Below are 24,898 nucleotides of genomic sequence, written 5' to 3'. Positions count from 1 at the left end.
AAAATGGATGAGAATGGCATTATTGTAATAACGGAGAAACTTTTGATCGCCTTCACTCACAAACACCCCACTACAAAACCCTGGGCGACAACCCACGGTTTTGTCGTTCAGTCTTGTTACAGTGGGCCTTATTGTAGCTTTGGGTTTCTTGTTCTTCTCCTAACTCTCGTTTTCATCGCCAAAAGCAACTAAACGCAAAGATTTCATGGCTCGCAAATTCTTCGTCGGCGGCAACTGGAAATGCGTATGTTTCTTCTTCTCTTTAGTTTTGCCTCTTTTTCAGTCAAAATCAAACGATCTATGTTTCCGATCCCATGCTCTCCTCAACTTGCGCTGATCGCTGGTTCTTCTTTTTTTTTTTTTTATTAATATCCGATGATGAAAACGTAGTTAGATCTCATTTTGTTTTGTACAAAAAATTAGATGATCGGTAATTTAAATAGCTCTCAACTTTTAAGATCTGGTTGTATATATTCTAGCTGAAATCTATATGATTTGGGGTTTTGATTTTTTTTGCAGAATGGAACAACTGAGGAAGTTAAGAAGATTGTTACCACGTTGAATGAAGCTGAAGTTCCTTCTGAGGATGTCGTGGGTTAGTTTTTTTTGTCCGAAATTTCCTTCATTTGAAAACTGCTCAAACTTTACTTTTAAGATACAAAGTTCAAATTTATGTTTTGGCAGAGGTTGTTGTGAGCCCTCCATTTGTGTTTCTTACCCTTGTGAAAAGTCTGTTGCGGTCTGATTTCCATGTTGCTGCTCAGAACTGTTGGGTTCGCAAAGGTGGTGCTTTTACTGGGGAAGTTAGGTATGATTTTATCTGTTATCATCTGCTTCCTTTTCACAGCTCTCGATGTAGATCTTTTTTATGTTAGGCTGTCTGTAGCATTGTTGTTAAGCAGACTTTTTAGATTCAGACACTGTCTGCGTATGGGCGATTAACTTCCTGTTCTACTCTTTGAACAGTGCTGAGATGCTTGTTAATCTGGGCATTCCATGGGTTATTATTGGTCACTCTGAGAGAAGGTCTCTCTTGAGTGAGTCCAATGAGGTAAGCAATACGATTAGGTTCCTGTTATTTCATAATCTACGTAATGAATTCCAGGGCTTGTTTTTGTTGTTTTCTGAATGACTCAAATAGTTATTATGATTATTACTTTTAATTCATGTCCATTTGTTTATTCCAAATGCTTGTCTCTACAGTTTGTTGGAGACAAAGTCGCATATGCACTTTCTCAAGGCTTGAAAGTGATTGCTTGCATTGGAGAGACTCTTGAACAGCGAGAATCAGGCTCTACCATGGCTGTCGTTGCTGCACAAACCAAAGCAATTGCTGGTACTTTCTTTTAAAATATAAAAAGCAAAGCAATTATTTGTTTTTCAGATGCATGTTAGCATAATTTGTTTTTCAGATGCATGTTAGCATAAGTCTGATATTCTAGTTAAAGTTTATGATTGTTTATGCATGTTAGCATAAGTCTGATATTCTAGTTAAAGTTTATGATTGTGGGCTCCATCTGTATTTATTTAACCACGTTGGATTAGAATTTTGCATTTTCTTCATTTTGATACATCTTTTTAACTGTTAATGCTCTTTTGTAGATAAAGTAACAAATTGGAGTAATGTTGTTTTGGCTTATGAACCTGTTTGGGCCATTGGTACCGGGAAGGTTGCGACCCCTGCCCAGGCTCAGGAAGTAAGTTGTTTTTTGCATATATCATTTGAGAGGAGTATTCACTTTGGCATTTAACGTCTGTTAATTGTTTTGTCCTCCCATAAATGCTGAGTGCTAATATGTAACTACCTTTTTACCAAGGTCCATAAATCCTTGGGAATTTCAGTATCATGTATCTAAGCATTTGTTGAGGTGTCTAAGCAGTTTCTTCTTAACTTGTGCGTAAGGAAATAATATCCTCTATTGTTGTACTTACAAATGTGTGATGGTATGTTCCAGGTTCATTGTGAATTGAGGAAATGGCTTCATGACAATGTTAGTGCTGAAGTTGCTGCATCGACTAGAATTATATATGGAGGTATTTTTCTTTATAGCCTACTGATCTTATCCAAGTGCTTTTAAGAAAATTTCGCATAATCTTTCTAAACGCGTAAATTTGGTATAAAGGTGGTTTTTGGTGTCTGCTCCTAACTGAACTAATAGTATACAACTATTCATATTGGATTCTTCTTTTTCAGAATGCCATTCTAAAAAATTAAATCTAAAACTTTGCTTGACCTCTCTATTCTTGGGTTAAAGTTTTTGCACCCTTAAACCCAGTTGAATCTGATTTTGGATCCATTGCAAATTAAATGTAGGTTCCGTTAATGGAGGAAACTGCAAGGAATTGGCTGCACAAGCAGATGTGGATGGCTTTTTGGTTGGTGGAGCTTCTCTTAAGGTTAGTGATTTTTCCTTCTTTCATTGTGCCACTGTTGATTCATTTATTTGATGATGCCTTGTCTTCATCACGTCCACCGCTTTGCCTTACTTGCACCTTTTTTTTCTTTTACGTTTCATCAATCAGCCTGAGTTCATTGATATCATCAAGGCTGCTACTGTGAAAAAGAATTGAAGTTCACAAGCCAGGAATCAGAGCTTAAACCAGAAACACTATATTTTTTTAGTTGTGATCTTTCCTTAGAACTTCTTGTCAAAATTTCCTGGTGTAATAAGCCGAATTTAACTATGTTTTTTTGGGTTTGAGGCACAGATCCTCCTCTTCAATTGGATTCATCTGTACATTTTGGCTCCACCATGGTTGTTGTGGGATAGCCCTTGTTGTCAATTGCTGGAAACTTCCTTTTGATTTTGACATAAGTGGTGATGGTACCATTAGAAAGTATTCACTTTTTAAAGATTTTTTAAAGACAATTATAAAATAATTTTATTAATTTAAAAATATATTTAAAATCAATTATAATCTCTAATATCTTATATATTATTATTTTTCATATATTTTTACATCATCTATATAAATAAAATTTCTATTACTCTTTCATATAAATAAAAATATTAACAATATAAAGATTTTTTTCCTGAATATAAACCTCCATAATTAAATTACTTTTTTTCTTATTATCGTTCACGTAACGATTTTAATATTACTATTTCTTTTCCTCGGCTGATAAAGGTATGAATTTAGTCGTATCATAAGAATTTAGATAAGATTTACAGTAAAGAAGATTGGCTTAAAAATGTTTGAAATCAAAGCTTATAACTTAAAAAAAAAAAAAGTTTGAAACTTATCCGATTAAAACCAAAATTGGAAGGAGGAGAATTTTGACATGATTGTTTAAGGAATAAACAACAATAATGTAATAAAATCTCCATTTTTTTTAATCCAAGGTTTGGAATCTAACCAGAAGCATCCGTCAAAGATTCATAATTGACATTTTTGTTATAGTATACTATTATTTGTAAAATTTCCAACACCAGATGAGATCAAGGTTTTGTCTCAACGTATTGTCTGTTTTCCAACTTGGGATATTCAAACAGAAGGACAAGACAAATCAAGTTTCTCACATTAAAAAAGTGACCCAAAGCTCTGAACTTTCCAGGAAAGTGAAGCTGTTAAAGTCACTACCTGAAATATCACATTGTAGTAATAAAGAAAGGATACGATAGAAGAAGATTTTTTTTTTCTTTGGTAAGAATGACAGAAGAAGATTGATTAGCCTAATGGTTGCCCTGGGGTTCCAGGAAGTTACTATGCCATGGAATACAGATGAATACAATCATGGGCCATGGAAAACTGCTTGCTCCTTCCATCAGGACCAGGGGCGGTCTAAAAGCTAAAAGCTAAAAAATCCAACTTGAAAATGTAGGGTCGCCAATTGTCCTCCAAGTACTATTATCTATTAAAAAAGGTTTTTTTTTTTTTTTTTGAGAAAAGAAAGGTTTCATTTTTCAATAGTTTTCAATAGTTTATGTACTTGACAGTACTGCCATACGTTGAAAGCTACAAGGACAGAAGAAGCTGTGAAAGCTGTTGGAGAGAAGCTAAGCCACTGTCATAAAGAATCCAACGCCTGGCAAAACATGGAAATCCCGTGCAAGGCTTATCTTCTCTGACGTGACTCCGTACAATCTCAAGAGAGAGAGAGAAGAGCAGTACAAAACATCGTCCCACCGTTAATGCATTTCTTCCCACCTTCCTGTAAAACACACGCCTGATCGCGCGCTCGCGCACACACAAACACTCGCTCTCTCTCCCTCTCTCTCTCTGTAAGTATCATCACTATTGAACATACTAAGCCACAACTACTTTCCAAGGAAAAAAATTCAAGCTTTTACTACAAACTGATCAACCTCGTTTCTCTCTTAAAACCTTTTTCGTTTAGTTCCTGACTTCCTTTCTGCTTTATTTACTCTGATTCTATGTTGGGTTGGTTTACAGAGAAAAGACTCGGGTTTTTTTTGGTGGTTTAGCGTATTGAGTATTCTTTTCTAGATTTCTTTAGTTTCTTTTCATTTTCTTTAGAGTGCCTTTTTTTGTTTTAACTTTTAAATATGACAATTTGATGTTGTGATAAAAAGTGATCGCTTTGGGAAGCCTTGTTTAATGGAAAGGAGAAGTTTTGGTTCTCAAGACGTAGATCTGCTTTTTTTCATTTCTCATTCTGGTTTGTTATGAACAAAAAGTTCATTTTTTGTATATGTGTTTTATGATCTACATTCTACAGAAAAAAAGTTGAAGAGGGAGGTTTGGTTTCATGGGGATTTGCTTAAGTGCCACAATCAAAGCTGAGAGCCCTAGTATCACAGGTAGTTGGATCTTCTATAACAGCCTTTTTTTTCCCCTTTTTATCAGTATCGTACTCATATTTAGTTTATTTTGTTTTAGTTGCTCTGGACTTTAGATTGGCTTAATTGAGTACTTGTTGTTGCCCTTTCCATTTTTTTAGGTTGGGTTTTCCTATTTGTTGTTTCCTCTTTCGGGGTTCCTTTCCAGGTTTATCTGGGTGGTTTGAACTTTCAAGCTGCAATTTATAAATTTTGGAGTACAGTGCAAGTTTCTTTTGGAAGGAATTAGTTATTTATTTTGTTTGAAAATGTCAGCAGGTGTAGTTTATTGAGAAGTGATAACTGTATCTTCATTAGTAATTTGACAAATATCCTATCAATTTGGTTGAGATGGCTTTGTAAATGTTTCCATACGTGCTTTTGGATGTGTTTCTTAATCATGGGTACATTGGCTTTGATTTATTTTGTCACGATTGAAACTGAATGGTAAATCTTCTAAATTTTCACTTCTTTACCTCTCACCATTGCTTATGTTAGTCTTCTTTACAACTAAACATGTGTTATGTCCTTGTCCGGCGTGCTTTGGGATCCTGGGAGTGTCAGCATTATGGATTGTTGTTATTTGTGAGCATAGGAAAATAGTGGAAATCTTTCCTGGTTACATAATTTCGGTTCCTTAACTTTCTTTGAATTGAAATACTAGAAGCTTGAGTTTGATTGGACCTCGAGAATTCTATTTCTAAAATGGATTATGTCAATGAAACCATCCGTGACATCTTCATGCATACAGGGCTGAGTTCAAAGTATGTTAGCAATGATGGGAAAGATGTGAGCAATACAAGCAGCATCGCCTCATCAGTTTCAGTGCCTCCAACACCTCGGAGTGAGGGTGAGATCTTAGAGTCCCCCAATTTGAAAAGTTTCAGTTTTGCTGATCTCAAAATGGCAACCAGGAATTTTCGTCCGGATAGTGTGCTTGGAGTACGTGGCTTTGGCTCAGTTTTTAAGGGACGGATTGATGAAAATTCATTTACTGCTGCCAAGCCTGGAACTGGCATAGTTATTGCTGTGAAAAGGCTTAACCAGGAAGGGTTTCAAGGTCACAAGGAGTGGCTGGTGAGTGCATGTTTGCCTCATCATTCTTCTTACATGTGAAGCATCCGATTGGTTTTGCATTTGTTCATCACATTTATTAGGTGGAGGAAGTTTAAGCTTAAAGTTTAAGATATGGTTGTGTATCCAATGATTTGAAATTTCCTCACACTATTTTGGTGTTCAACTTGCTTGCTTAAGATGTTTATCCAGAATGCTTATTGATTTATTTTTATCATTTTGGCCTTTCTTATGGTTAAATATTTTAAAATGATGTATAGGGATTAAAGTTAGAGATTCACTCGTGTTCTTTCTTTGATATTATAGGCTGTGGTGAATTATCTGGGACAGCTTTATCATCCTCATCTTGTGAAGTTGATTGGATATTGTTTGGAGGATGAACACCGTCTGTTGGTGTATGAATTCATGCCTCGTGGCAGCTTGGAGAATCATTTATTCAGGAGTGAGTTCTTTCTGCCTCTCTTGGTACCATTGAACAAAATTGTGTTTAAATGCCTTTTTTTTTTATTGTAACATTTAAATTATCTGCATCAGGAGGTTCTTATTTCCAGCCTCTTTCTTGGAGCCTTCGCTTGAAGGTTGCCCTTGGTGCTGCAAAGGGGCTTACCTTTCTTCACAATGCTGAAACAAAAGTGATATATCGAGACTTTAAGACTTCAAACATCTTGCTTGATTCAGTATGTGATTTATTAAGCCTATGTTCTTCACTTCTTTGCACTTCCCCTGTATGGTGTCATTTGATAATTTCTGAAATTCTGTCCTTTATTGACTCCTCTGAGAACGTTTTTGTTCTGTTGTAATTGCAGAACTACAATGCAAAGCTTTGTGATTTTGGGTTGGCCAAAGATGGGCCAACAGGTGACCAGAGCCATGTTTCTACCAGGGTCATGAGGACCTACGGATATGCTGCTCCAGAGTATCTAGCCACAGGTACTTGTTAACATAATTTTGAAGTGCTCGATTTAGTTGACCTGACTGACTATTTGTCATTTCTTATATATATGGGCAACTGGCTGGATGTAATGTTCTACTCTTGCAACCATTCCAACTATAGGTCATCTTACTGCCAGGAGTGATGTCTACAGTTTTGGAGTTGTGCTACTAGAGATGTTATCTGGCCGCAGAGCAGTTGACAAGAATCGACCGACTGGAGAACATAACCTGGTGGAATGGGCCAAACCTTACCTGGCCAACAAACGTAAAATGTTCCGTGTCCTAGATAACCGCCTTGAAGGCCAGTATTCAATGGAAGGAGCCTATAACGCTGCTACCCTTGCTTTGCGATGCCTGTCCACCGAAGCCAAGTTCAGACCAAGCATGAATGAGGTTGTAACAGCATTAGAGCAGCTCCAGGATTCCAGTGAATCTGGGAGTAATCAGAGCAATACGAGCAGCACATCCCTGATATGTGGGCGAAGTGCAGATGATGCTAGTGGTGGAAGGAGTACTGCTGCATACCCTGGGCCATCTGCTTCCCCTCATTGTTCCTGAGAATGGAATCAAGGCACTCAACAAAAGCTGCTTTCCAATGGAAGTGTATGCAGGAGGTGGTTTGGTAACAATCTCTGGAACTCAGGCATTCACTTTTGTATACCCTGTGATTGTACAGTTCTTGTTTTAGCTGATGTACTCAAAACCAATCTTCCCTTGACACAATTGCAAGTTCAAACCCATAACAAGGGGAATGTATGCAATGCAGTATTTCTTTTGAGATTACCAAGTATTTGTAACGCTTGAGAGCCAACTTGGAAAAAGGGCGTAATTCTTTGTATGACCACAAATTGGTCTTGCTTTTCTAGCCATGTCTGGTGAAATTTATAATCATATCATTTTATTTTTTGCCAGATACATCTGTCAAATCTTCATTTACATGCACTAGATTAATGGTGTGTTGACTCTTGGCTTTTGAGAATGGTACGCAGGGATGGCAATCTAATCCAATCCGATAGATTTTGATTTGATTTTTGTGAGTGAAAATTTTTTTTTAAATCGAGTTTATGATAATTTTCATAATACGATTTTTATCTCGAATTGAAGTAGAGTTAAAAATGTAAAATTTGATTAATTTTAATTAAATTTTAAATTTTAAAATTTAAATCAATTTAAACTTAATATTGTTTCAATTTAAACCCCAATCAATTACACTTTTAATTTAATCTTGATCGGATCCGTTGTCATCCTGTTATAAGATTGAATTTGAATGGAAGAATTTGCACCTTTGGCTGGGGCCTATTGGCCCTGATTCTTTTGATGAAACAGTAAAAGTCAAAAGTAACTGCATAAAAATATAGGCGAACAAATTTAGACAAAAAATGGAAAGAGATAAAGAAGGAAAGAAAAGTGATATAAGTGATGGTCATTACAATGTAATCGAGTCGAATCAAATCGATATAGTAAAAAATTTGAGCTTGAGTTTGACTCACAACTTAAAATTTGATACTCAGTTCGAATTCAATCGAGTTTTATTTTTCAAGCTCGAGTTTGATTTGTGATTGAATTCGAGCCACTCGAGCTCACTCAATTAATATGTAAAAATAAATTCGATTCGTATACTCGATAAGAGTTTGAATATTTATGCTCGAACTCGGACTCGAAATATTTTATTAGTTAAAATAATAAAAATATATTTAAATATAAAAACTCGATTAAGCTTGCGAGCTACTTGAGTCAAATATAAGAATACTCGAATTCGGTTCGATTGATAAGTCGAGTTACTCGAGCTCGAGTTCGACTCGATAATAATCGAACCGAATTCGAATTTTTTTCAAATCGAACTCGAATAACTTACGAGTACTAATATATCATTTACACCCTAATGTTCACTCCATATAGAAAAACCTTGGACTAGAATGGGAGGTGAAGCTGGGGACATGATTATATTCGAAATGGCTTTATTCCATTAGGCTTTTGAGCTTTTCAGTTTGATGTTGAGACTTTTTTGGGTTCAATTTCTTTCCAATATAAAGTCTACTATAAATGTCAGCGGTACTAAGTTGATGGCTTACTCCAAAGAATCCACGTTCCGGACCCAGCAAGCCTCAAAGCAGAGAAGGCTAACAGAAGATAGTGGAGTATAGAGGGGATACAATTAGGAAGAATCTGCTTAATTCTCAGGTGTTTTGTCAATCTGTATTGCAATATTCAAATCAAAGTCCTGGAATAATCAATTCTTTCTTGATCAGATACTGTTCTTCAGATAAAATTACTTAGGTCCGGACTGTTGTTTCCGAAAACCCACTCAGAAAATGGAGTGGTTCGAAAGATCGATTCAAGCAAATGTAGTTGAAAATTCATGTAAAAGATCAGCTTTTAAGACCCCTAGCAGTCCCCTGTAGGTCTCATCAGTTAAAGCATGTGCATTTGATTAAGGAAGCAAGAGGCATAACATTTTTTTCAGTCACAAGCTGAAAGCTCATCACCAAGTCCTCACCAGTCCAAGTGTCCAATTTCTCCAATCTAACTTCCCAACTGATCTGTTTCTCAAACTAATTATTTCTCTGATATCAAAAACCTTCTTCAGGTTATTGTGCCCTTGCTTGGTAGACTTGACTTCGGTCTCTACTTCACTTTCTTCCTTTACATCTTCATTTTCACTGACTAATTGAGAGACACCTTCATCTTTAGATAAAGTCTCACTGATAATGTTGCCAAGCATCTCTACCACTTCGCTCATTTTAGGGCGCGACTTTGGGTTTTTCATTAGACATTTGTTTGCTAGGGATGCTAGTTTCTGACCTGATTTTATGCAATACTGTCCTTCAAGGCGAGGATCTACAATAAGATGAAATTTCTTTGAATCTGATACATAAGGTCTCACCCATTCCAGGAGCTTCTGCTCACTTCGAGGTAGATTACTATCTAGAGCTCGCCTTCCTGTGATGAGCTCATATAGAACCACCCCAAAGCTCCAAACATCACTCTTTGCAGTTAGCCTGCCACTTTGCACATACTCAGGAGCAGCATAACCTACTGTGCCCACAACCTTATAAACATTTTCAATGAAACAGTAAAGGAAAAAATGATTTATTAGCAACAGTTGGAATTTGATTTAAGCTCCAATTTAAAAGAGACATCTCAGCTTGATAGTTTACTTTTGCAAGAATTAAATTTCCAAGGTATAAGCCATCAAATCCACATCATGACACCCAAAAAGAGAATTATGCTTGGATAGCTTAAACAAAGGTGATAATTAACTTACTGTTGTTGAAACATGGCCAAATCCTTCAGCGGGTCCTTGCCTAGCCAATCCAAAGTCAGAGAGCTTCGCGTTAAAGTCCTCATCTAGTAGAATATTTGATGCTTTAAAATCTCGAAATATTAGCTGCACAGATCATGAAGCACTTCAAAATCATGAAGATAATCACACAATTCGCATAGTCGAAAGTACAAAGTAAGAATTTCGAGTAAAAACAGGCATTATCAAACTAATGTAGATAACATAAGCATGAAAATGATTTTGCTTTTGTCATTAAAACAGTATATACTTGAAAATCCATTTCTTCATGCAGGTAAGCCAAACCCCGGGCAGCATCTTGAGCAATTTTCAATCTTGTCACCCAAGGCAATGGCAATGGCAATGGCATCCGAGCCAACAGATTATCTTCCAAGCTTTTATTATGCATAAGCTCATAGACTAGAAGTCTCTGAATCCCTCTGTCATCATCCTCCGCACAATATCCCACCAATCTTACAAGATTCGGATGATTAACTACACCCAAAAAGTTCACTTCATTGATCCATTCGTTATGCCCCTGAATACTAGCAATGCAAAAACATCCAAATCCCATGAGAAATACAATTATGCTCAATCCATTCAACGCATAAAAGGGTTCAAACTTTTCGAACAGAAAGCTGAAACAAACGGAAATAAAAGGGGACTATGCCTGGAAACCGTGACGATTGAGCTGTTTGATGGCGACATCCAACTTTAAATCACGACCATCGTCAGCTTCATCAGGAACCATAACGACTCCTTTGTAAACGCACCCGAACCCACCTTCACCAATCAAAAGAGCTCTATTGAACCCGCGGGTAGCTGATTTGAGCTCCGCAAATGTGAACGCGCGCAGATCGTTAGCTCGACGCTGAGTCAGAAACTCGCAGAAACTCACCGCCGAGTAGCCCGAGGCAAAATCTCTGGTCGACTCGGAGTCGAACTCGGAACGACACGTGTCGACGGTGCTCGATGCCACGCTCAACGACCTCGTCCATGTCACCTTCGACGATGCCCTGGAAACGACTCCCCCGTCATCTCCCCCGTCCCTCCTCTCCCCTTTGATAAAATGAAAACACTTCATAACTATTCGAAATGTAGAGTTTCAACAAGGATAGAAAAAAACAGAGAGAGAGAGAGAGTTGTTGGGGTCAAATGGGAAGTGATGAGGAGATCAACGAACTCTGATTGGTTGATATAAAAAAAAGCCATTTTTCTTTTTTTTTTTTTAATGTCAAAGGTATAATTTTGGGTTTTGGTTGGCTTGGTTCCCTGTTTGGGAGCGTTGTTAAGGAAGCTGTCGTTTCGCCAGAGATTACGAAGGCGATGGCAGGGGAGGATCGATGCCGAGAACTGCAAGAATCGGACAGGGCGGTAGGGAAAAGGTCCCATTGAGGTTGGTCACTTGGAGGGGTTTATTGTGTTTGGTTGTTGGGGGTGTACTTTGTAGGGACAATTCCCTGTGCGCGAGAAAAAAAAATCGAAAAATTTTAAAATTAATTTAAAATTATAATATTCTATTTGATTTACATTATCTTTTTTATATTTAATTCAATTCAAGATTAAATGTTAAATATATATTTTAAGTTCATATTCAGATATGAAAAAAAAAATCAAATTAAATTAAATTATATATTTTTATTAATTTTTATATATTTTTTAAATTTTAATAAATAAAAATAATTATTATATATATTTATTTAAATATATTAAAAACTCTATTAAATAATATAAAAAACAAAAAAATTTAAAAAATCCAATTAATCAAATTGAACCTAATTGATAAATTTTGGTTAAAAAAATTAATTTAAAAAAAAATCAAGTCAGATTTTAAAAATTCGTAATATCATGTATTATCTAAAAAATTGAACTGAATTTATCTGATTTAAATCATTATCACCTCTACAATTTGCATTAGATTAGATTTTTATATACTATTCTTTTTTTTTATTTTGTTTGTGATAAAATTATAATAATATAATTCAATTAATTTATATAATTATTTTTTTAAAAATAAAATTTAATAAAATTTAAATTCAAATTTCAAAAATTTTAAATTTTTTTATCTCTTTTGAATAAAAAAAATTATAATAATATAAACATTAGCTTCAAAATTCTTTATTCTAAAACTCAAAATTTTAATTTAATGATAAATACTTAAATATGTTATTCAACAAATTTATTCAAATACCCTTTTTTTTTAAATAATAATATTTTTATTCCATGTGTAAATAGCTTAATAAATACTAAGAAAAGACAATACCTATGTTGATGTCATGGTATTTTAAACATGATTATTGAAATAATTTACAATTTTTTGAATTAAAAATATTATGGTCAAACAGAAATATCAATATCAGGGGCTTTTAATATAACTAACTGCTAAATTGGAATTGTTTTAAATGTCAATACAAATAAATTATGAACATAATGACGAAATGATGTAATTATATATTAGTTCAAATACATGAAAAATATAGAAAGAAGCTCATAGTTATAGCACCTTATTTTTTCATGATTTATTAACTAATAAAAAATAATTTTTTTTTTTATTTTGTTTCAACATCATAAGCTTCATCAATATAAAGTAATTTGTCTAATTGGGTGCTTTGCCACCAATTACAAGTTTCTGACTATTTTGGCAAATTTCATTGGGACCATTTTTGCTGTCCAATTTTGATTTCGATAATAACATGTTCATTTACTTTGTGGCTTAAGATAGCAACGGATTAAGGTGGAGGTGAGACGAATTTTTATCGATTCGAATTCAATTTAATTTTATATATTAAATATCATAATTTGATTTGATATTAAAATATTAATTTTTATATTTAAATTTAATTCGATTTGTATATGTATAAAATAATAATCAATTAAATTCGATTAAAAATTAATAAAATGTTATTTTAAAATATATTATTTTTAATGTAAATATAGATTAAATAAATATAAAAAATATAAACATATAAATATAAAATTAAATAAATAATTAAAATATATATACTTAATCGAATTTTACCTAAAATTTGATCTAACTTTTTTTCAAAAAAATTCGATCCCGATAAAAAATGAATTAAAAAAAAAAAAACAGGAAGACCTATAAAATAAAATCGAATCGATATCCGATATATTCGGATTAGATTACCCACCCTTCTGGTGACGTCCAAGAAAAAGGGCATCACTGAAATGGGTTCAAGCTGGTCTTGTAGAAGCCCATTTTTTATTATCATTATAACTAACCATGAACCAAGATCTTTCTGAAAGTCCATTATCCATTATTACATTATTTTGGGGCCGATTTTGGTTTCTGCAAGATCATAAACTAAGTCTGGGTTCAATAAACAATCTCAATTTTTGTCGTAGTTCACCAACATTTATCATTTCATGTAGATATATGCAATGAGCCATCATGTGAAAACAGCTGACGTGAGACTTCATGTAAATTGTAATGATGGATTGGGGGCTGCTGGCTGCCGCATGCATGAGCAGTTCAGCTCTGAACACGTCTATGGTCCCTAGCTAGGATCGTAGCTCAAGGTTAACTTAAACAAAAGAAAAAGAAAGAAGGATTTCATAAAATTTATAATATATATTATCTGTACTACGTTGCAGTAGCTGCAGCAACAGCTAGCACTGTGAAAACTCCATGGCCGATTGTTTTGTCAAATCGAAAGTTGCTGTGAACTGTTCTTTTCACTTCATCTATCCGCTTTGATCGATATCGTACTCTCTCTGCAGGCTGCAACGTTTTTTTTCTTCTGAGATCTCCCATCGCTACTGACCAAATCTCCTGCTTAGCTCCGAATGAGACCTTTAATTTGCTTGACTTACCAATCTTGTGCTCATAGAGATTGGCCGTAGATAATGCATGAAACCCATAATTTGAATAGTATCAAATACTACTTATGTTTTCTCTTTTCTTTTTTCCTCCCATTGAAGCTTCTTGTAGTTATGAGTAGAAAAGGAACGAACTACCCTTTGGCCTTACCCTGTTACCAGTTAACCAAATTGCTATGCCCGAAATATAATCCAAACATGAAGTTGAACATGAACATGTACATTTTTTTCCCTTAGTTATAACAGCCTCTGCAATGGAAGCTCAGCTTTTACACGCTCTATCTGTCAACTAGCTGTCAATAAGGAATTAGGAAATTTTTCTTCCCTGATTCCTGACAAAAAATTAATGATCTTAATTTCTGTCATTCTTTTACAGTTTTTTAAGAAGGGAATTCATATAAGATTAAGATCCAAAACTATTAGCAGGGATTGACTGCCATACAATTTGCATAAAAAGTAACCTTGGAATGAAAGTTTATAGAAACTTAATTATGAATACTATATGTGATTGATAGTTGTCGAGCTAGTACTGTGGATCAGTCATATGGTTAGACGATTGATCAGTGGAAAAGAGTTAGTGAGATTGAATCAGTAATTAAAGATGCTACATTGTCACAGTACTTATCGCATTCACATGCATGCAATAACAAACAAAATCAATAGACGCGTGCAGAGAATGTGAGCTTTGGCTTTTGTTCCACAAAAAAATTAGAATTACTGAAGCCTATTGGAAATGAGAAAGCAGAACGAATCAGATCAAAGAAAGGTTGAACAAACAAAAATAACGCAAAACTAGAACCAAGCATCAGTCATGATAACCACTTAACATGAAAAACTTTTTGTTCAAAGTTGCAACCAAACAGAAAGAAGTATCTCATTTCATTGGAATCGGACCTATATATTAGCTAGAGAATATATATTTGAGAAGGCACATGGCACAAGATTTTGTATACTAAAACAGTTAACAAAGAATCAATATCTCCTCTTCCTTTTTTTCTTTTCCCTAAAATGTAAATAGGAATCTCGTACAGATTGATTCCAGTCAGCCATGCTTGCAGTATTTCGCCAGAGAAACCACTTTGCCTGGCTATAGAGTCGGTTGAAAATTAACCAACATCGGATGTTTCTGTATACTAGTGTTTGATGTCATGCATCAGGCACAATGTCTTCTCACCGAGGGTTCACGTGCTTCAAAGAAAGACCTGTTCTTGACGACAATGTCGAACATATGTAAGGACCTAAAGTTGGCGAAATTTCTTGGGAGGGAAATGAGGTGAGTTGAGTTTTCTGATTTGTGGAATTGAAGAAGGTCAGGTTGGCTGAAGTTGTAGTAGCGAGTCCAACCAAGCTCAGACAGACGCTGCTCGAGCTCGGAGTAGGAGCGGATCACTTGGTTGGTTGGGAGGTAGACCAGGACCCGGGGTCGAGCCCCTGGTGCGGTGGACGTTCCAGGATAATAAGTTGGATCTTTTTGCTCGAAGGATTCTCTGGTTGGATTGGATATCAAGCGAGCCACACCCTTCTTGTCAAATATCCACACACCAGACATTTTACGCCCTGCACACTCGGAGAGACAACTTCGAGATAGATGTCTAGCGTAGCTAATGGCTACTAGGTAGTGAAAGGTGGTGCCACATTTATAGGGCAATCGACAACAACTTTAAAGAATGGTTCTTTAGCATAGTACCATTACCTTTAATTAGATGAATATATATAAATATATATATATATATATATTAACAATTCAACAACATTAATTGTATAGAAACAATTTAAAAAGGGTACTATCTTAGAAATTTTACTCAATAGTTGCTAAAGATAAGAAAGTTTCATCATTTTTGGTTCATATCCTTGAAATTTTTAGATATTTGAAACAATGAATTGAATAATAATTTTTACATAAGAGATTGCATCTAAAGATAATTTGAATTTTAAACCTACTAAATATATTAATCACTTCTTAAGGATAGTTATATAAATTAATCAAATAAAAATTGCAAGTATACGTGTGCGAATGCTATCCTCACGATTCTTTCCTTGCAAGAAATAGTGTGAAGGGGGTGGACGAATAATCTTATACTAGACTAAGCAAGGTGTGCGGTGGTTCCACAATTTGATCATCAAGGACCCGAGGGGATGAATGAATCACTTTCTTGGCTATGCAAAGCATCAGTTATCCTCTTCACGTCGCCAATTCTAACTCACCATTCCCATTTTGGTTAAACACACCAAGTGTGCCGACTGATCTTTTTTTTTTTTGTTATTTTGGTCTTGCACATTGAATAGGCTTTTATTTTGTTCCTGGATAATTTTGATGCTGTTACAAGTACGTACTAGAGTTAGGCTCATGTATATCGGGGAAATTCAGGAAGGATGAGTGGATCAAATTCTTACTTTCTTAGACACAAAAATGGAAGATTCAATGCAGGATAATCGATGCACCAACAATGTTTTTGTACTTGTTTCTTTATTTGCGTCCTTACTCTTGCAACTTGATCGTTGGGAGAAATCAGTGTTTGCTCATATATAGTATCATCTGTATGTACATATACTGTCCAATTGATCCTACATTAATTGGATGGAGAAAAGCTACAAAACTAAAGCAGCTTATAGCTAGCTATCATAGCTGTTAGTGCCGAGCTGTGCCTTTTACGGGTAAAATCCTGAAAATAGGAGAAGAAAGTGTTCTCAATTCATATTCTGACGCTTAAATCATAGATTTATGGAAAATAAGAAGGAGATTGTAGAGAAGTATAAGAAAAACAAGGTAGTGAAATAATATTTGGACGACATTATTTATATTTATGAGATAAAGAGTTTTAATTAATTTAAATTGTTTGAAATTAATTTTAGAATAAATCAAATTAAATTAGACATTAATCATTCAATTAAAAAATGACAAGTCAACAATTTGAAGAGTTTAATGGATAGACTAGTAAGATGATTGAGTTGATTTAATTTTTTAAATTTTAATTAATCTAACACATCAACTCGATTCAAAAATTATAAATTATTTTGTCTTTTAAACTTAAAAATATCTCTAATAAAACAAGTGGACAATTATATCTTTAATATAGTAGAAACACAAACATAAAATTAATTTTTTTGAATTTAGTTGATAAAAAATTAAAAATATATATATCTTATACCCATGATTGAAGCTTGTTTTATCAGCTTAAATTAAATTAGTCGACACTTCTCATAAAAATCTATAGGCTGTCAAGTACATGTCTTGGACACCGCCAGTCAAGCCCAAGAGTGAATGGGCCTTTTCCTGTGCCCAATTTACTTGTATTTGTAGCATGTTAATCTGTTATAAAGTGAATCTTTCCCGGTGATTTTTTTTTTTCAATTCAGGTTTTGGTCAAGCTTGTTATTCATTTCCTGTTTGAAAAGGGTTTCAGAATCAGTTTCAAAGAAAGATGACTCTTTGACAGAACCATTTTCCATAGCCCTCCTTTCCTTGTTTCACAAAGTTTCACACTCATTATTGGTGTCAAGAGAATCGGGAACTGGACACTGTAAACTCTTCCATGCTGCAGCCAAGATAAAATGCTCAGATGAAGTAGCTGATGAGAAAGGAGCTGTGCTATGTTCAGTGTAGCAAGAGTTCCTTCGGGTTCCTAGCTGGCATCTTTTTAAGTACTCACAGACAAGGAAGGAAATTCTAAGGTATTATATAAGCCAAATCTTCTCTGTTGGCACACACATGGTTTGTAATAATTCAAAATTACCCACTAAGAAATGCTGCCTGCCCATCTTTATCTGCACGATCATGTTGTTCTCATGCTTGTTCAAGGTGTAACATAGAAATGGTCCGGTTTGTTGTTCCACAAACTTTGCTCTTGCTCCTGTAGCATATTTTTTTATCTTTCTTATGCAAATATATGGTTTCCATTTTACGTTCATTTGTGATTGTACAGGAAATGCTTGATGACTAAGATGAAAAATTGGCTGCCTTACACGGCCGTGGACAGCTTTCCATTCTCTGACAGGAAGGGGTGGGGGGGTCTACATTGGGGTATGTCGTGACAATGCTTAAACTTTTGGGCTCTGAAATTAGCAGGCTGGAAAGTCAATTATTCTATATGAAAAGAGAAATCCATGGGCTAAAAATGAGTGTGGCCCAATAATATATCTATTTGTACTTGGAGTGCTGCTAGATGAACTGCAATTTTTTTTTTCATATCTAAATTTTTTGTTAAAAAATTACTTGATTATTTTTTTTTCTTTCACATAAATTTCTGGAAATAAATTTTCAAAAATCATAAATTTTTCTAGAAATTGATTTCCAAAAAGTCATAATTTTTTTGGAAATAGATTTCGAGCAGATTATAAACCTTTTTGAAAATAAATTTTAAGAAAGTTAAATTTATGGAAAGAATTAAAACTTTTTTAAAAAGTATTTTTGAAAAAAATTTATGATTTTTCAGAAATATATTTTTAAAAAATTATATGATTTTTTAAAAATTCATTTTTAAAAAGTCATAAAAACTCCGTAAAATTGTGAGAAGAGTAATTAAAGAATTTTACTTATAAAAAAATTAAAAAAAAAAAAGTTTGGGTGTGAAGAGAAAAAATGAGAATGCATTTAAGAGCACTCTTGTAGTTGCTGTATTCTTTTTCTTTTTTTGAGATTAAATTTACTTTGTTAACCCTCCATTAAATAGAAAAAAGAAGTTTTAAAAAACCTTTATGATTAGTTTATTATTTTTTTATTAAAAAAAATATAAAATTAAGACATTATAAAATTTCAAAAGAAAATCATTTTTCATGAATTGGCACGAAGAAGTGAGATTTGAAATCGATTCTTTCAATTACTATTAAACCAAACACTCGATTGCTAGGTTTTAATCTTTTATTCAATGCCCGTGTGTTACCAAATCATAGCACAAATCATCAGAGGAAAGGTGAATTTTTAAACAAGGGAGCCCACTTGCCAGGGCCAAACCACCCCTTAAACAGGGGAAAGCAAATTAGTACAGAAGGAATCCAAAGCCCTAATTTGCTATTTCCTTTTTGAGGTAAAATAGGAATCCAAAGAAGGATCTTTCTCCTTCAAAACCAACAAAACAAAGAAAGTACAACTTCTTCCCAAGTCCTAACTCACATCTGTACAGAGAAGCATCAACCAAAAAAAAAAACCCCACAATTGGCCCACACTCCATGTGCTGCTTAGATTTGGTTTAATGCAAATCAAGCAAATGCATTGGACCTTGAAAGAAATGAAATTTAATGTTTTTTTTGTAACTTTCCTTTACTTGAAAGAAATAAAGGATTTTTTTGGCTTCATGTTTTTAGCAAATCCAAGAAAAAATCTCAACTCCTTCAACGTGTTAAAAGAGCTGCCATCACCACAAATCTCTAGTTGAAATTTTGTTATCTTCTTAACGGATAGCTTTAGATTCCAGTGGAATCGAGTATTGGATCATACATTTTGCAAACATGCTGTACTTGGGATCTTTCATTGATCGGCAACCTTTGCTTGTATGTTATAAAATGGCCCAAAAAAAACTAACTAAAAAATATGTTGTGTGATTAAAATCTCAATTTGAAAATAAGGATGTATCTGCGTAGAGTTCATTTGAATAGATAATGAGATTAATTTTAATAAAATTAAAAATAATAATTATTATTATTATAACTGTGATTAAAAGAAATTTTTAATAAAAAATTTATATCGAATAAATTTCATTTAAATTCAACTTATTGTAATTAAAATTTAATTGCACCTCAATAGAATTGCACTTGCATCCAAACATGGGCTTAACGGAAATTTCTTGGTAAGTGGCAAGAGTTGGAAAGAGAGAACAATATCAGTACTAGTGCTGCTCCAAGGCATGTGTCCTGTTGCTTAGCTTCAACAGGTTAAAAAAGGGAAGCTTCATTTCCATCAAACCCTGAAAAAGTAGCACCCTGGACCATCCCCATGTAAGAGCTTTTGTTTCCTATCTATACTTTCACCTGCAAATCACAGAAACGAACATTACCGTAATATGCATCCGAACATTTAACTTAATGATTTATGCATATCTTTCCACTCAAAGAGTAATGCTTACCAATTTTTAACCTTTGTTTTTTTATGTATCAGTCAATGGAGCCATGAGAATCATACTTTCATGCCATTAGCTTTTACTTCTATACTTTCAGCGAAAATGAGGGTGGCTAGCATTTGGAAATTGGTTAAAGGGATAAATAGAGAAAGACTCTAAAAAAGATGAAGCTTATTTTATTAAAAATTCATATGTTCATATTATATTTTACATACAAATTACGTATTATAATACATAATAATATGAAAATATAAAATAATTTTTTTATTTATATTATTTTCATATCATATTTAAAATTATGTAACTTCTCTTTATCATCTCAGTGACTAATCTCAACCTTTATTATTTTGAAGTCATACATATCAAAAACATTGACCAAGAGCTTAATAAAAAAATAATAGTAAGCAAATGAAACAAACCAAATATATATAATTCAATTCAACTATAAAGTTACTAAAATACACAACCGAAACACTATATGATCATAACTACATAGACAGTAACACTAAATTATAATATTTAGGCTACGGGCTACATTTTTGTGCAACCGCCTCAGTCCACCCCCTACCATTAAATAAAAAGAAAACAAAAGAACTTACACACGACAAAACAAACCCAATTGATCAAACAAGGGTAAAAATGGAAATGGGTTATGGCGGGAAACTTGAATTTTTTTAACTGCTAACTTTTTAACTTTTGGGGTCACTAATTTGATAATTTCTTTTTTTTTTTTTTTCAAAATGGTCCTTCCTCGGAATCATCAAATCAAACCCTGAAATTCTTCCCGGTGAATGTTTGACCAAATTGCCAATGGGCGGGAACGATGTTCCAAGAGGTGGAAGTGCGCCTGTCACTGCCTGTGACTCTGAATGACAGTGACTGACCAACCAGAACAGCGTTTGACTGCCAGTTCTGACCCCAGTTTCGACTCATACTCATCCAACCAGTACTGGATCCTTTCACGCTAACCTTCACGATATCCCCCGCACCCGCGACGTTGGAGATCAAAACCAAGTTGAAGTAACGGAAACCGTTGATTGTGAACCTGATCCCTCCCTTCTTTCGGCATGGCACCCTGCGTAATTAAGTCAAAAACACGAGGCCAATTATTTCTTAAAAAAAGAGCAATGCTAGCATGAAACTCGGAGCGTGATTGTAGGCATGGAACACAGATTTGGTCAACAAGACAACAGTTAAGGCTGGAAAAACAGTCTTAGGACATTGGGGACTATGGTGTCGGCTTTGATTTTTGACGATTTTTTATTTTAATATATCTAAATTACATAAATAGACTTTTTTTTTCTAAAATACCTTTAAAAGTTTAATTGATTTATTTAATTTTATTACATAATTAAATTTTGTTGAATTAAAAATTTTAAAATTCAATTGATTACAATAAAATATTAAAAATTTAAATAATTTTTTTAATTACAATTCACATGTATTTTTATCCCTTACCATTTGATTTTTATGTCCCAAAATAGAGAAACAAAAAAAAAAGAAAAAAAAGACAAGAGTGTGGAACAGAGCACATACCGGCGGTAGGAAACGGGAACAATACCGGCACGGTACTCTGCAATCTTAAGGAACATGGGCATGGCAAGGTCAAAGTGAGGGCGAGGAGGGTTGCACCAGCCGCCATTGTCGTTTGGAAGAGCATAGTTTGGTGGGCAAAAGTTGGTTGCAGTGATGAAGATGGATTGGCTTCCTGAATGACACCACTTTGGATCAGTTGCACACTTGATCTCAAAGCAAGCACCGCAGCTTAAGCCATTGTTGAACAATGCTGTGCTCAATGCTGCCGTGTTAACTCCATACCCTTGGCTGTACAAATTTCCGTAGCCACAAGCTCCTCCTGCAAGAATTATTAAAGAAATAGTTAAGCTGGCGCTTAACTTTTTGGTGGTTTTTTGTGTACAAAATGTGAAATGAGGAGTTGGGTTTTTGAAAATTGACGGAAATTTCATAGTTTTGTCATTAAGGCAAGATAGAAAGTTGCTTTCTTGGTAGAATTAGTGGGATTTGTCAGATATGAAAGCCAAAATGTTGCCATAATCGTGAAAGAAAAGAAGATTAAGAAGAAAAAGCAGAAGCTTTCAAGGCATTATCTGAGAAAATGAGACAGAAATAGGACTTGAAGAAGGTACATACCCATGGTGCCAGAAGCATCAGCACCTCCATAGAAGGTAGCATGGGCATTTTGCCATTCACCACCAGAGTAGACTCCTGGAATTCTAGCTTCAGCCATCCACATTGAGGAGATTAAGAGAAGAATGCATACTACAATCACCACAGCCATTTTTTTCCTTTCTCCAACCACTTCAAGACTCTGACTAAAAGTCTAAAACTCTACTCTTTTTCTTTCCAATAGAAAGGAAAGGGAATGGGAAGGTGGGGGTGAGAGTTAAGGGAGAGTGAGGGCGGGGGTGCGTACTTAAAGAGGAGGCTCTAAGGAGGGATATAGGCCCATTATTCTGAAAATTCAAACAAACCATCATTAATGTGCTTTTGTGATAGAAGAAAATTATATAATTTTTTTCTCAAAATATTTGTTATAAATTAATTTTTATAAAATAAAAAACTTTAATTATAGTGTATTTAATATTAAAATTTTATGATTTTTAATGTCAAATAAAAAAAAATCGTAAAAAATAATTTTAAAATTTTAAAAAATTTAAATGCTAAAAAAATACATAATTTTAAAACATTTCAAAAAGATAATTAAAAATGAGACAAAAAGAGTGTATATTTTTGGCCAATAATATATTTTTAATATTTAGTGTGTCATGAAGTATCCATTTATATAAATAAGATAAAAAGTTTTATAATTTATATATTCATATCATTTTATTTCATATTAAATATATAAAATATAAAAATTATGATATCATAGTTATATTAATATGTGAAATATAAAATATGATATTTTATCAAATTTATTGTTTAATAAAATTTTAAATATATATTTTTCAAGTTTTTTATATATTTTTTATTATGTTTAAATAATCAGAAAATAAAATTTTGATTTGCCTAACAAAACACAGCATCCAACGCAATCGGGACCCACTTAATCCCGTAATCATCGGGCCACATAAACGGCCGGGCTTTAACTGTAATTAGGGAACTGCTCATACACGCAATCTCGAGCCACTCGCCCCCACGCTTGATTTCTACTGTCCAAGTCCATGCCATGTCGTTTTTCATTAGCTTTCCTTTTTTTTAATTAATTTCTATTTTTTGCTTTTAATCAACATGCATGTTCTAGCTACGAGTTTTGTCAATTCATGCACTTTATTAAGTTACAAACGCATGAAAACCCCTTTAATTAGTACTTTTTCAGAGAATGTTTTGAAGTTTGATTTCGGCTAAAAGATTGAGTTAGGCATAATTTGAATGAATCAAGCTACTTGAATGAAAGATCAATTTTTCATTAAAAAAATTATGTAAAGATTTGACGATGGTTTCATCGAAAGAATAATTAAATTTAATAAGAGTGATTATTAAAGATGATAATAATTTAAATTAAATTGAATTTGGGTTAATTTGTTTTAATAATATATAAAATTATAAATTTAATTTAAAAGAAAAAAAAAATCAATGCTAATTGTATTAAATATTACAAATTTAAATTAATTTTTTCGATTTTTTTCTTATCCCTAATCATTACTTATCTTTAAATTGACTACATACTTTATTTTCATGGTTTGAGAAGAATAAGGCAGTGTTTTTTGAAAACATTCCGGTTTAGATCATTGTACAAATGTAATTGGTAATTATTTAAATATTATAATTAAAAATCTTAAAATTTAATTTAATTAATTTATATATTTATTTTTAAAAATTAATATCTAATAACTTTAAAATAATATCTACACTTATAATTTTTTTATATCTAAACTACAACATTAAAAAAAAAAACCTATAATACAAGCATATTGTTTTTGACCTATTATCATTTCTTTCTATTAAGGCCTAATCACAAGCCAAAAAATAAGAAAGAGGATTATGATTTTATTTTGATAAATGTTATAGGTGATAATCACTCAGTTTAAATCAAATTTGATTTGATTTTTTTAGATATTATATAATATTATAAAAATTTAAAATTCGATTCAAATTAAAATTTAAACTTTTATTTGATTTGAATTAAATTGATCTAAAATTTATTAGTTTTATTTAGTTTATTGATTTTTAATTTTTAATTATTTTTAATTTTTAAATAATACTTTAATATAAAAAATTTAATATATTTAAATATATTTTGATATAAAATTATTATTTTTATTTTATAAAAATTAAAAATATATATATAATTTGATTCAATTCGACTTTTTATTTCTTTATTCAAAATTTAATTCAAACTTAATATAAATATATATTTAATATTTAAATTTGATTCAAACTGAATAAAAAAAATTTAAATCAAACTAAATATTATAATTTCAAATCAATTTTTAAATTTTTTATTTTTTTCATCTCTAACGAAAAAAAAAACCTTTTCTCATACGAGAAAAGGGAAGTTATTGTCAACATTTACAGCATCCCATGAATCTTCCTATTTTCTCTCAAATCAAGTGCACGTCATTAGGGGTGTAAATGATACATTAGTACTTATAAGTTACTCGGATTCGATTCGAAAAAAACTCGAATTCGGTTCGATTATTATCGAGTCGAGCTCGAACTCGAGTAGCTCGACTTATTGATCGAGCCGAATTCGAATATTCTTATATTTGACTCGAGTAGCTCGCGCGCATAATCGAACTTTTATATTTAAATATATTTTTATTTTTTTAATTAATAAAATATTTCGAATCCGAGTTCGAGTTCGAGCATGAATAATCAAACTCTTATCGAGTATACGAATCGAGCTTATTTTTACATATTAATCGAGCTTAATCGAGCGAACTCGAGTAGCTCGAATTCGATCACGAATCGAGCTC

At 33.2% G+C, this 24,898-nt stretch overlaps 4 protein-coding genes and 1 pseudogene across 4 annotated transcripts; 2 read left to right on the top strand and 3 right to left on the bottom strand.

Moving 5' to 3' along the window:
* The first annotated feature begins 102 nt into the window (after positions 1 to 102).
* LOC111302154 (triosephosphate isomerase, cytosolic) lies at positions 103 to 2,816 on the top strand. The gene is made up of 9 exons (XM_022898094.2): positions 103 to 244; positions 520 to 595; positions 685 to 808; positions 967 to 1,051; positions 1,204 to 1,336; positions 1,603 to 1,697; positions 1,956 to 2,034; positions 2,315 to 2,397; positions 2,524 to 2,816. The coding sequence occupies exons 1-9, from the start codon at positions 206 to 208 to the stop codon at positions 2,569 to 2,571; spliced, it is 762 nt and encodes a 253-aa protein (XP_022753829.1). The 5' UTR covers positions 103 to 205; the 3' UTR covers positions 2,572 to 2,816.
* Positions 2,817 to 3,644: 828 nt separating this feature from the next.
* LOC111301387 (putative serine/threonine-protein kinase PBL9) lies at positions 3,645 to 7,699 on the top strand. Its single transcript, XM_089744831.1, has 8 exons — positions 3,645 to 3,819; positions 3,939 to 4,223; positions 4,682 to 4,763; positions 5,533 to 5,858; positions 6,162 to 6,297; positions 6,390 to 6,532; positions 6,662 to 6,785; positions 6,910 to 7,699. Exons 3-8 carry the CDS (start codon positions 4,712 to 4,714, stop codon positions 7,344 to 7,346), a joined length of 1,218 nt encoding a protein of 405 aa, XP_089600957.1. The 5' UTR covers positions 3,645 to 3,819; positions 3,939 to 4,223; positions 4,682 to 4,711; the 3' UTR covers positions 7,347 to 7,699.
* A 1,312-nt stretch (positions 7,700 to 9,011) lies between these two features.
* LOC111301388 (serine/threonine-protein kinase PCRK1-like) lies at positions 9,012 to 11,485 on the bottom strand. Its single transcript, XM_022897005.2, has 4 exons — positions 10,739 to 11,485; positions 10,340 to 10,606; positions 10,054 to 10,176; positions 9,012 to 9,837 (listed from the first exon to the last, which is right to left on the bottom strand). The coding sequence occupies exons 1-4, from the start codon at positions 11,150 to 11,152 to the stop codon at positions 9,271 to 9,273; spliced, it is 1,371 nt and encodes a 456-aa protein (XP_022752740.2). The 5' UTR covers positions 11,153 to 11,485; the 3' UTR covers positions 9,012 to 9,270.
* Positions 11,486 to 14,920: 3,435 nt separating this feature from the next.
* LOC111302153 (flowering-promoting factor 1 pseudogene) lies at positions 14,921 to 15,529 on the bottom strand (annotated as a pseudogene).
* Positions 15,530 to 20,367: 4,838 nt separating this feature from the next.
* LOC111301386 (expansin-A4-like) lies at positions 20,368 to 22,381 on the bottom strand. Its single transcript, XM_022897003.2, has 3 exons — positions 22,110 to 22,381; positions 21,495 to 21,813; positions 20,368 to 21,033 (listed from the first exon to the last, which is right to left on the bottom strand). The coding sequence occupies exons 1-3, from the start codon at positions 22,255 to 22,257 to the stop codon at positions 20,724 to 20,726; spliced, it is 777 nt and encodes a 258-aa protein (XP_022752738.1). The 5' UTR covers positions 22,258 to 22,381; the 3' UTR covers positions 20,368 to 20,723.
* Between the last annotated feature and the right edge of the window lie 2,517 nt (positions 22,382 to 24,898).

This window comes from Durio zibethinus, chromosome 15, assembly GCF_047325235.1.
Source record: "Durio zibethinus cultivar Kanyao isolate XHJ-2024 chromosome 15, ASM4732523v1, whole genome shotgun sequence".
NCBI lineage: Eukaryota > Viridiplantae > Streptophyta > Magnoliopsida > Malvales > Malvaceae > Durio > Durio zibethinus.
This window is presented reverse-complemented; position numbering and strand designations above follow the sequence as displayed.